Genomic DNA, 12965 nt, shown 5'->3' with positions numbered 1-12965 from the left:
TTTCCTGAAAATTTCATGAAAATCTGTCCATAACTTTTTGAGTTATTGTGCTAACTAACAAACAAACACGCAAACACACAAAGCAAAGCGATCACAATATCTCCTAGTGGAGGTAATAAATAAAAAATTGACTTAAAAAAATGATTGATAAATATGTTAAAAAAAAATAAATACAAGTTAAAGGTGGGTTTTTTTTAGCCAGCTTTTTTTTTTACCTCATTTTTATTGTTTATTTTACGTACATTACAAAACAAGACAAACATAGAGAACATATGGGACACATTGACTACAATAAACCTTGTGACTAACAATTGTTTTTAGAAGTGGGATGTTGAGGTGAAAGCTGTCCATTTCTTCCATTTATCATGACACTGTTCTGCAGTCCTCAGTCTATGGGTCAGAATCTCCATCTCAAATATTCCATTCACAGTTTGTATCCAGTCATTAGTTGTAGGTGGTTCTAATCTGCACCATTTTTTGGTAATAGCCTTTTTACAGGCTGCTAATAGTATTTTAAACAAATATCTATCTTTTTTTCTTACATTATTACCAGTAATACATCCAAAATACATCACCAAACATGTTTTAGGAATTGCATAACCCAATATCTTAACAACTGTTGAATATACATTATCCCAGAATGATGCAAGTTTAGGACATGACCAAAACACATGTGCATGATTTACACTGATATCTCCACATTCTCTCCAACAAGTTTTTTAACCAGTTTTAACATGTTTCTCAGATCTGGCGTGTTGAGGATGACAAGGTGCCTGTAGATCCGTCCTCCTACGGCCACTTCTATGGTGGAGACTGTTACCTCATCCTCTACAGCTACAGACTAGGAGGCCGTGAGCAGCACATCATATACACCTGGTGAGTGAGTGTGTGTGTGTGTGTGTGTGTGTGTGTGTGTGTGTGTGTGTGTGTGTGTGTGTGTGTGTGTGTGTGTGTGTGTGTGCGGTTGGATCTGGAGCAGATCCTCAAACCACCAGCCCTGGTCCACTCACACACTAATGCTCAGGTTTTTTTGTGACTGTGTTGTGTGTTTGTCTATCAGGCAGGGGCTGAAGTGCACCAAAGATGAGTTGGCGGCTTCGGCATTCCTCACAGTGAAGCTGGATGACTCCATGGGAGGATCACCAGTTCAGGTTAGAGCACAGGTGTCAAACCTGCAGCCCGGGGGCCAAATCTGGCCCCTGGGATGAATTTGTGAAATGCTAAAATTACACTGAAGAAATTAACAATCAAGGATGTTAAAATCATTTTAGGTCAGTTCAGTCTAAAGTGGATCAGAAGCAGTAAAATACTATCATAATTACCTAGAAATAATGAAAACTGTAAATGTGTCTCTTTGTTTTAGTGTAAAAAGAAGTAAAATTGCACTAAAATGTTCTCATTTAAAGACTAGTCTTTTACAAAAAATGTGAATATCTGAAAAGTCTTATGAGAAGGATGTGGAATTTTAATAATGCCCTCCCTGTTATTAAATGTTTTGTGTATTTGTTTAATTCAAGAATTTTTTTTTTGCTTAATTGAAAATTTTTTTGCTTAATTGAAGATTTTTTGCTTAATTCAAGACTTTTTTTCTCAATTCACATTTTTTTTTTTTGCTTAATTCAAATTTTTTTTTGCTTAATTCAAGATTTTTTTTGCTTAATTCAAGATTTTTTTTGCTTAATTCAAGATTTTTTTTTTTGCTTAATTCAAGATTTTTTTTGCTTAATTCAACCTTGTTTTTGCTCAATTCCAAGATTTTTTTTTGCTTAATTCAAGATTTTTTTTTTTTGCTTAATTCAACCTTGTTTTTGCTCTATTCAAGTTTTTTTTTTGCTTAATTCAAGATTTTTTTGTTGCTTGATTCAAGATTTTTTTTTTGCTTAATTCAAGATTTTTTTTGTTGCTTGATTCAAGAATTTTTTTTTTGCTTAATTCAAGATTTTTTTTTTTTTTTTTTGCTTAATTCAAGATTTTTCAGACCAGTAAAATACTATCATAATAACCTATAAATAATGAAAACTGTAAATTTGTCTCTTTGTTTTAGTGTTAAAAGAAGTAAAATTGCACTAAAATGTTCACATTTAAAGACTAGTCTTTTACAAAAAATGTGAATATCTGAAATGTCTTAAGAGAAGTATGTGGAATTTTAATAATATTCTACTTGTTATTTAATGTTTTGTGTATTTGTAGATCCACTGTGGGTGTCTCTAAGTTGTGATTCACATGTAGAAATGATAAACTGAGGCGTAATATTGTTAACATTGCACTTAATTTACTAAAGAATTTTCAGGTTGTACATATTTGTTCATGTTATGTTCAAGTACAATTCATAGATGTAAACATTTCCATTACAGAATTTACTTTTTTCACTCAAAAGTTCTTATCCTATTATTTATAATATTTTTCTGGTCCGGCCCACTTTAGATCATATTAGGCTGAATGTGGCCCCTGAACTAAAATGAGTTTGACACCACTGGGTTAGACCTCGACTCTGAGACACTGCTCCCCTGTCATCACATACTGTCAGAGATGGGAAGTAATGAAGTATAAGTACTTTGTTACAGGAGGTATTGTTTCATTCATGGCAAAAAATGTAGTTTTACTTTTTACTTTTGTACTTTATTACAATTGAGAAGTTGTACTTTTTCACTGTTACTTAAGTAAAGGAATTGAATCAGTACTTCTACTTTTATGAGAGTATTTTTTTCACACAAGTAACTGTACTTCTACTTAAGTACAGAATGAGTACTTTTGCCACCTCTGCATACTGTGTAAAAACACATCCAAACCACTGCATGATCTTTAACTTCAATGACTGTGAGTGAAAAAGTAAAAGTAAAAAGAATACAGTCATCATGTGTCCTAAGAACTTACGTGTGAGTAGACAAAACATGTTTCCTCCTTGTTCTCTCTGAATATGAGAAGTGCATTTTGGAAGTTGAAGATAAGAGTCAAAATGAAGAACTAGCCTGAAGCATAAACCGTTTTGTAATCAGCTGTAAGAGACATGAAACCCTGATGCTGTAACTCACACAAGACAAATGAGTGAAATGTCCGGCTGCTCACAAACATCTCAGAGGCAAATATTGTAGTTTTTATTCCGCTACATCAGGGGTGTCAGACATATTTTAGTTCAGGGGCCACATTCAGCTAAATTTGATCTGAAACAGGCCGAACCAGTAAAATAATAACATAATAATATATAAATGTCAACTCCAAAATTTTCTCTGTTTTAGACTAAGTAAAATTAAACAATGAAAAGGTTTACATCTACAAACTACCCTTTCAAACAATGTGAATAACATGAACAAACTGAAAAAATAAGTGTAATTTTAACAATATTATGCTTCAGTTTATCATTTACACGTGTTCATTATAACTTACAGATCACAGTGGATTTACAAATACACAACAACAAATTAACATCAGGCAGAATATTGTTAAAATTGTACTTAATTCTCTTAAAACATTTCAGGTTGTTCATATTTGTTCAGGTTCTTCACATTTTTTGTGAAATTATACTTTATTTTAGTGTAAATCCATTACATTTATGAGAGAAATTTGGAGTTGAGAGTATTTATACATTATTATGATAGTATTTTACTGGTCCTGCCCACTTGGGATTGAATTGGTCTAAATGTGGAACTTGAACTAAAATGATTGTTAATATCTTCAGTGTAATTTTTGCATTTCACAACTTCACCCCAGGGGCTGGACTAGACCCTTTGGCGGGCCGGATTTGGCCCCCGGGCCGCATGTTTAACACCTGTGCACTACATTCATTTGATATCCTTACTTACATTTTTTTAAATAATCATTTTATTAGGACACATTTTCAGTATACATATCCTCTCAGCACAGGTATAAGCATGTCCAATTTTCCAGTTTTCCAAAAACCAACTAACAACAAACAAAACTTAAACTGATAAGAAATAAAAGAAAAAAAAGATAAAAGTACTACCCCACCCCACCCACATTGGTCCACATTCACTTAATTCCGAGTGTTATAGCTATTCTATTCTGTTATGTTTTCTATAGATGTTTTATCCTTACTTACTTTTAAGGTTATAATTGTCATATCCTTTCACATATATCTATATATATTGATTTTGAGTATTTATAATGAAATAAAAATTGAAGCATTCTTGTATGGGTTGAGAAATTTCCTCAACAACTCACAAAGTGAAATAAACCTTTAATAAACCTCTTGGATACGATGGAAAATGCATCATACCAAACTGAAAACATGGATGTTATGGATGAAAAGTGTTTTTTTTGTTATTATTTATTTTATTTTATTTTATTTTATTTGTTTGTTTGTTTATTTATTTATTTAGTTAGTTAGTTAGTTAGTTAGTTATTTTCAATTAAAACAAAAAAAAAAAAAAAGAAAAGAAAAGTTGGTTTTGACAGGGTGTTGAATATAATGCATTGGTGTCAATAGTGTATAAAATAGTTCACGGGACTTAACACCAGTAAAATACAACCTACACAATAAAACAACTGTAACATTCAATCCAATCCAATCCAATCCAACTTTATTTATAAAGCACTTTAAAACAACCACAGTGGACGAAAGTGCTATACAGCAGACTAAAAGCACAATATGAAATTACTAAAAGCATTAAGAAACAATAAAACTGAATAAATAAAACAACTTAAAATGTAAAAACAGATGCAAAATGTCAACATTGCAAGAGTGTTAAAAAGCCAAGGAGAACAGGTGGGTTTTAAGAAGAGACTAACATGATCCAAAACCATCATACATAATAGTAAAACACTGACATGGACCACTTTACTGCACAATAACTACTTTCCACTGAATGTGTACTTCATAATCTAAATACTTCTTCTACCATTTGCTGTTTGTCATGAGTGACTTTACTCTAGTATGAAGTGAACCACCCAGGATGACCAGCAGATGGTGGTGTTGGCATTAATTCTGTACTGATGCTTCACCACTGACCTCTTTGGTGAATTATTTTGTCATCCACAGGTGAGGGTGACCCAGGGCCAGGAGCCTCCCCACCTGATGAGCCTGTTCCAGGGTAAACCCATGATTATCCACAGCGGGGGGACGTCACGCAAAGGTGGACAGACACAGGCCGCCAGCACTCGCCTCTTCCACATCCGCCAGAGCTCCAACCGCGCCACTCGGGCTGTAGAGGTGAGTGATTTATGTGGACATGAGTCTATGTGGTTTGTTTTACATTTATGTTTTTGTTTTATTATTACTAACACTGTTCATATTTAATAACAACTACTATCAATAATGGTTTTTTACTTTAAACATCATTGTCATCTTCCTAAAATAATTGCCTGAGTCATTTTTTCAGATTTTTCAGGAAACACAAAAAATAGAAACAGGCCTAAGTCACAATCTTGATACATGCAAGGATCTTATGGGGTAGAATCACAGATCTGTTCAACTGAGAATGTAATCAGATTCAGATTCAGAATAACTTATTTATTCCAGAAGAACATTTGCATTGGAGTAAGTATATGAAAAAGTTGCTCTAAATAAAAAAATAAATAAATATCATGATTTAGACCAGGGGTGTCAAACTCATTTTAGTTCAGGGGCCACATTAAGCCCAAATTGATCTCAAGTGGGCCAGACCAGTAAAACAATAGCATAATAACCTGTAAATAATGACGACTCCAAATTTTTCTCTTTGTTTTAGTGCAATCAAAATTAAATTATGAAAGTATGTAAATTTACAAACTATCCAAACAAAAATGATGTGAATAAACTGAAAAAACTAAAATTTCCTGGGAAAAATAAATGCAATTTTAACAATATTACACCTCAACTTACCATTTATACATGCATATTATGGATTGGATCTACAAAGGCCACAAAATATTTAATAACAGGAAGAATAATGTTAAATTTTCACTTTCAAAATTTCAGGTTTTTCACATTTTATTGTGAAAGGATAGTTTGTAAATAATATTTTCATAGTTTAATGTCAGTTTTAAACTAAAACAAGAAAAATTTGGACTTGTCATTATTTATAGGTGTAATGTAATATGGTTTTCACATTAAACTAAGAAAATTTGGAGTCATTATTTTATAGGTTATTATGCTATTATTTTAGTTGAGATCACATTGTTCTGTGGAACCTGAACTAAAACAAGTTCGACATCTTTGATTGTTAATATCTTAAGTGTAATTTTTGCTCTTTGCAAATTCATCCTGCGGGCTGGACTGGATCCTTAGGCGGGCCGGTTTTGGCCCCCAGGCCGCCTGTTTGACACCCCTGATTTAGACAAAAAAGTCATTTTTGTCAGTTATTTTAGGAAGGTGATGATATTATGCTTTTCACTACTTTAAATTAATTATCACTGTTAACAGTATGTGCATTAGCAGATCATATTATTTCCATAATAATGTAGTTTTTAGTAGTACTTTCCTTGTATTATTTAAAATTTTCTATCATAGTTTAACATTGTTCATGATTGTTATTATCTTCTTTATGTGAGAACAGCCTCTTTATCATAGCAGCAGGACAAGACCTTAAACAGACTACAGAGAAAAGAAAAAAGAAAAGAAAAGAAAAAAAAAAATCATGTGGATAAAGTATACTAATAGTTAATACAGCAGCATCAGCTACAGCAGACACAGTTATGATTCCACTGAAAGCTGCAAAGGCTTAACCTAGAAAAAAATAAAAGAATGGACCTTATATTTTCCCAAACTTATTAAAATCACCCTGTAATGTAATTCCAGAAACTAAAGGAGATACTCTTTGATTTCCACTTGGTCAGTGTTAGTCTCTTATTCAGTCAGTAGACCAAAGCTAACGCATCCTTTTAACGTTTGTGTTTTCTGGTGTCTCCTCCGTCACCGCTCCACTGTTTCCTCAGGTTGATGCGTCTTCTTCCAATCTGAACACCAACGACGTGTTCGTGCTGAAAACTTCCAGTGCTCTGTTTGTCTGGCGAGGACAGGGCGCCACTGATGAGGAGATGGACGCAGCCAAGCATGTGACGAGCTTCCTGGGGGGCAGCGTCACTCAAGTATCGGAGAGCAAGGAGCCAGGTGGGTGTCCTCTGAAACCCAGAATGAACTGGAGGAGATCAAGGTCACTTTATATTTGTCAGCCATAAATCCATGTTGATGTGTTGAAGGTGATCTGTCAGGGGGTGGGGATACTTTACACATATTTGTTAGGTAGATACTCATTAGGTAAATCCATTAGTATAATGACTGCAGTAATTTACAACCCTTTTATGAAATACAGTGGTGGAAAAAAGGTTTTGGACACATGCACACATGCATTTGTGATATATTGCATTAACAATCGCTCTTAAGTCATTGAACTCTGTCAAATATTCCTCCATGGAGGTCAAAACTGGATGTTTCAGCAGATAATGGGCCAGTGTATCTTTTAGTAATTGATTTTCTTTTCAGAAACAAAAGAAAAACTAGTGGATGGTTGATTTTCTTTTTTAAAATAGAAGAATTAAAATTGAATTTCAAAGCGTTTTTCTTTTTTAGTGTCAAAACAGATAAACCAAATATTAAAAAACTGACTGATTTTCGTTCTCTCTTTCTAATAACATAAAAGAAAGTTCCTACCCGACAGAAATGAAAAAACGGACCGTTTGTACGAAATCTAGACATCATAGACATTCGTGGAGGGAGCATGTCTACGATATCCAGATTTCATATGAACTGGAAGATTCATACAAACCCATCGTTTGTAAGAATATTTGTGACCTCGATGACATTTGTGCTCTTTCCTTGAAAATGACAACATCCAGTCTCAGAAAATTAAAAAAAAAAAAAAAAACAAGCATTTTTGGTCAGTTTTTACATTTCTGTTTTTTATTTTAATTCTTCGATTTTAGAACAAAAATTAGTTAACCACTAGTTTTTCTTTTGTTTCTGAAAAGAAAATCCAATTACCAAAAGGTACACTAATCATAAGGAAACACATCCAGGACATGACAGGTTGAAACTGTCAAGAATTTAGCTTTGTTATTTTTTTTCTTGTTAACAACAAACAAAAAAAAAAAAAGAATAATTTGCATTTGTTTGTATCTGTCTTTTCCGGAAGTATTTCATGATATTTGAGATTGGCTAAAATTTTGAGGGCACGCTAAAACTTCCATCCACTACTATGTTTATTATGTAAATATTTATTTGGTGAGCCCATTAGTATAACGACTGCAGTAATTTACAGCCCTTATTTGAAATATATACACAGGATTGTGAAGAATACTAAACTGTTTTTCTCAAGTAAAACTACTGTTACAGTGGGAAAATGGCTCCTTATTTAAGTCTAAATCTATTCAGTATAAAATAACTTATCTAACCTATTTAAAGTTAGTTTTATAGGTATTTTTCGAGTCATGTTACTCTCACAGACCCTGATCTCCACACTCTGTCATTGACTTTTCATGTTATCTGGGTTGTTTGTCTAGTTCTTAGGTGGTACTGAACACAGGATGCTCCAAAATAGTGTCAGGAGAATATTTATTTTTGTAGAATGTGCACACGATGAAGCACACCATGGTATTAAAATGACTAAATCCCAATGGAAGAGAATGGCATATAAACAGACGAGTTGTGTGTTTTTGTCAAAACTTGCTGTTTTGCAGAGTGTAGTTGTAGTTTTAGTCTGGAGTTTGTGGTTCTTTCATGTAGTTAAGGGGACTTTGAAGAAAAACAGACAGAAAGTAGAAGGAAGGAGAATGAGAATCTGAACACTGCACAATTTAAATATTCATTCTTATTCAAGCAGCGTACTTCAAGTGAACCAGACAAGAGTCATTTCAAATATTATTCTCGTCATTTTTAGTCCTACACAGAACAGAACAGAACAGAAACGTCTATCAGGTCAGAGATTTTAAAAGTGTAACATTGTGTGAGTTGGAGTCAGAGTTTTTATAAGCAGCTATCTTCACCTTTTTGGATAAACAGAGCTAATACAACATAATGCAATTGATCCCTTTCTTGGGTTTGAAGCTGAATTAGTCCTTTGTAGCTAATTATTTTCTTCATGTTCAACTTAGTCTCAGTTTAATATTTGAGATGCAGATTAATTTATTTTTCAGGTTGTTTTTATTCTCTAATGCAGGGGTGTCAAACTCATTTTCTTCCGGGGGCCACATTCAGCCCAAATTAATCTGAAGTGGGCCAGTCATATAATAGCATGATAACCAATAAATAATGACAACTCAAAATTGTTTTAGTGCAAAAAATAACATTCAGCTATGCCAATATTTACATTTAAAAACTATCCAAACAAAAACGATGTGAATAACCTGAAAAAAATGGAATTTGTTAAGAAATGTAAGTACAATTTTATCAATATTATACCTTGATTTATCATTTATACATATGCAATACAGATCAGATCTACAAAGGCACAAAACATGTAGTAACAGGCAGAATATTGTTAAAATTGCACTTAACTTTCTTCAGTTATTTCAGGTTGTTCATATTTGCTCAAGTTATTCACATTTTAAAGGATAATTTATTAATGTAAACATTTTCATAATTTAATGTTATTTGCACTAAATCAAAGAGAAATAATTGGTACTGTCATTATTTATAGGTTATTATGATATTTTTTTGAGTTTGATGCCCTAACTTGCACTTTGCAAATTCATCCCGCGGGCTGGATTAGAACCTTTGGCGGGCTGGTTTTGGCCCCCGGGCCGCATGTTTGACACCTGTGATATAATGGAAGCAGTTTAAGTTGTAAAGCAAAGTACAATGACTCAAAATAACTTAGTGCAATCGTCTGAGTACAGATTTTTTGTTTGTTAAACAGCAGAACTGTGTCTGCAACTGCTCTGTAATGACAGTTACTCTGGTTACTGTAAGAAGTTGCACTGATTTACCAAATATGGGTTTAAAAGTTAGAAATTCCCACCACGTCTAATTGCTGTGCATATCTAGCTTCTCTATCAGGTTACACTGGTAGGTCTAATGAGACTTAAACTAGTCATGACTCAGCTCTGAATCCTGTGTCTAAACTTTTCTATGTTAGTTTACATTGTTTAAGGTGGTGGGCATCATTTACTTCTTATCATCAGACAAAAAAAAAAAATCATAAAATATGTGATTAATGACTTAAATGCTTTCTTTCTTTTTAGCTGAGTTCTGGTCTGCTCTGGGAGGTAAGCAGGACTACCAGACCTCCAAGAGTCTGAGGAACATGGTCAAACCTCCACGTCTCTTTGGCTGCTCCAACAAAACTGGAAGACTCACTGTAAGTCACAGAGTATAAGAGTAAGAGAGAGGGATGAGTTTATGTTTTATATGTTGTGATTGTTTTGTTTACACTTCTTTTTTCTTCCACTCAGGTTGAAGAAGTACCAGGAGATTTCACTCAGTCAGATCTGGCCACTGATGATGTTATGCTTCTGGATACATGGGACCAGGTATGGAGCGGTTATTAATGCTGAAATATTTTGTTTCACACACTCTTAAAAATACTTTTCTGAAAACTGAATCCATCTCTCTTTTCTGCAGATCTTCATTTGGGTTGGCAATGACGCTAATGCAGAGGAGAGGAACGGAGCTCCTAAAATAGGTTTGTTTCACTAAAGCCCTGAAGGGAAAACAAATGCTCCACTTACAGTAATGCTGTTACTGCAGATAGAGGATGTAGATCAGGGGTGTCAAACTCATTTTAGTTCCGAGGCCACATTAAGCCGAATTTGATCTGAAGTGGGCCGGACCAGTAAAATATTAACATAATTATATATAAATAATGTCAACTACGAAATTTCCTCTATGCTATAGAGCTAAAAAAGTAAAATTATCGGATGAAAATGTTTACATCTACCACCTATCCTTTATAACATGGGTGTCAAACTCATTTTAGTTCAGGGGAGAAATTCAGCTGAATTTGATCTGAAGTGGGTTGGAACAGTGAAATAATAACATAATAATATATAAATAATGTCAACTCCAAACTTTCCTTACATAATGAAAAAGTTTACATCTATAAACTGTTCTTTAAAACAATGCGAATAACATGAACACCCTAAAATTTGTTAAGTAAATAAGTGCAATTTTAACAATATTCTACCTCAGTTTATCATTGACGTCATGTTCATTACAACTTACAGATCACAGTGGATCTACAAATACACTAAATATTCAGTAACAGGCAGAATATTATCAAAATTACACTTACGTCTCCTCAGACATTTCAGGTTTTTCATATATGTTCAGGATATTTACGTTTTCTGTGAAATTATAGTTTGTTTTAGTGTAAATGCAGGAAAATTACATGAAAATATTTACATTTACAAAAAGAAAAAATTGGAGTTGTAAGAATTTCTAGGTTATTATGATAATATTTTTCCCGGTCTGTATGTGGAACCTGAGCCAAATTTTCTGTAATCATCTTAAGTGCAATTTTTGCATTTCACAAATTCTTCCTGCGGGCTGGATTGGAACCTTTGACGGGCCGCATTTGGCCTCCAGGCCGTATGTTTGACACCCCTGATGTAGATGGAGAATTAACTGAACAATGAAAATGCAAAAGTAAAAGTTAAAAAAAATCTAAAAGTGATTATTCTGCTTCTGAATACTGTGTGTGGTAGATGCAACGTGTTCTGGTTTTCTGTTTCTTATCTTTTTGCATCTTCTTGTGCAGCAAAAGACTATGTGGACTCTGACCCGTCTGGTCGCAGTGGACTACCCATCACCACCATAAAACAGGGAGCAGAGCCCCCGACTTTCACAGGCTGGTTCCAGGCTTGGGATGCCAAGATGTGGGATACAGATCGACTGGCAAAAATATTTGGATGTTCCTGAAGCTGCAGGCCCTTCCTCCCAGTCTAACCTATCCAGCACCTTCTATTGCCGTTATGTTTACCTTAACCCTAAGTGCCAAAACCAATGTTGTTGTTGTTGTTGTCAGGTTGAGGCTGGCTTGATGCAGTGCACCAGGCCTAATAAACAGGAATATGTCACATAAGCAGTTATATAATATCCTTTTGTATCACTGATAGAGGTGGTTTATTGATCTATAGCATCCGACAGTTTGTCCCTCTGTTAATTAGAGCATCTAATATGAATAAGAAATAAGTAAGAAAGCCATATCACACTCCCGGTCATATCCTGTGTTTCTGTTTGCCCTCTTTTACTGCATTACATTTGTATCCAGAATACATTGTCATGCTTTCCTTTACGTTCTGTCTGTTTTAACAGAGTATTTCTGTACTTTCATAGTGAACCAGTACACTTACAGAGACTCCACTGCTGCATTGTGTGTGTTTTGTCACTGGTACGGAATACTTTTATTTGCATGCTGCATTTGTTAAAAATCTAATCCTGTGCTTGACAAAATTTCTAGAAGGTGTGGATGTTATGTAGCCTAAACACAGTCTAATGTGTCAACTCTGCGACTAGTATTTGACCCTGAAATGCTCACATGGAGTGGTTTTAAATAAACTTCCAGTGTTTCAAACCTGTGCCTTAAAGCCTTTTGAATGGTATGAAGAAACCTATTTCTGCAACACCAGCTCATTTATACTTTTATATCAAACATACAGTCAGGTTTGTCGTGCGGCTCCTCTCTCTCGGGAAGAGAGAATGGCTCTCGGCATCTGTCTGAGTAGGAAGAAAACATGAAAGATGAATTCACAGCTGTGCTATCCTTCAGTCTGTGCAGAAATAAAGGGCACATACAGGCTGGGAATCAGACTACTTTAACTAGTCTGTTGGATAACCACTGTAAACTTCATATAAAGACCAACATACACATGCCTCATTGGCAATCTTACACACACACACACACACACACACACACACACATTATGGAATTGTTTGTATAAGTATTCTGATCCTTAAGTAAAAGTGCTAATACCACACTGTAAAAATACTCATCTGCACTTAAAAGCTTAGTTGAGTAAATTTATATATTATCATCAAGATGGAGGTATGAAAAGTAGAAAAAGCCAATGAACAGCAAAATGGCATCATAATTTTT

General features: G+C 34.1%; 1 protein-coding gene across 2 annotated transcripts in view; it reads left to right on the top strand.

The window, feature by feature from the left end:
- The window catches only part of scinlb (scinderin like b), a 50384-nt gene extending 37941 nt beyond the window's left edge, over positions 1 to 12443 (top strand). For both annotated transcript variants that reach the window (XM_030160223.1, XM_030160222.1), the window contains 8 exons: positions 746 to 876; positions 1061 to 1151; positions 4997 to 5167; positions 6871 to 7045; positions 10114 to 10229; positions 10324 to 10401; positions 10493 to 10553; positions 11628 to 12443. In XM_030160223.1, coding sequence (XP_030016083.1) covers positions 746 to 876; positions 1061 to 1151; positions 4997 to 5167; positions 6871 to 7045; positions 10114 to 10229; positions 10324 to 10401; positions 10493 to 10553; positions 11628 to 11788 — 984 coding nt within the window. In that variant the 3' untranslated portion in view covers positions 11789 to 12443. The remainder of the gene's footprint in view (positions 1 to 745; positions 877 to 1060; positions 1152 to 4996; positions 5168 to 6870; positions 7046 to 10113; positions 10230 to 10323; positions 10402 to 10492; positions 10554 to 11627) is intronic.
- The last annotated feature ends 522 nt before the right edge of the window (positions 12444 to 12965 follow it).

The sequence above is a fragment of the Sphaeramia orbicularis genome, chromosome 17 (genome assembly GCF_902148855.1).
Source record: "Sphaeramia orbicularis chromosome 17, fSphaOr1.1, whole genome shotgun sequence".
NCBI classification, from domain to species: Eukaryota; Metazoa; Chordata; class Actinopteri; order Kurtiformes; family Apogonidae; genus Sphaeramia; species Sphaeramia orbicularis.
The sequence above is the reverse complement of the archived record's forward strand: the minus strand, read 5'-3'. Positions and strand labels throughout refer to the sequence as shown.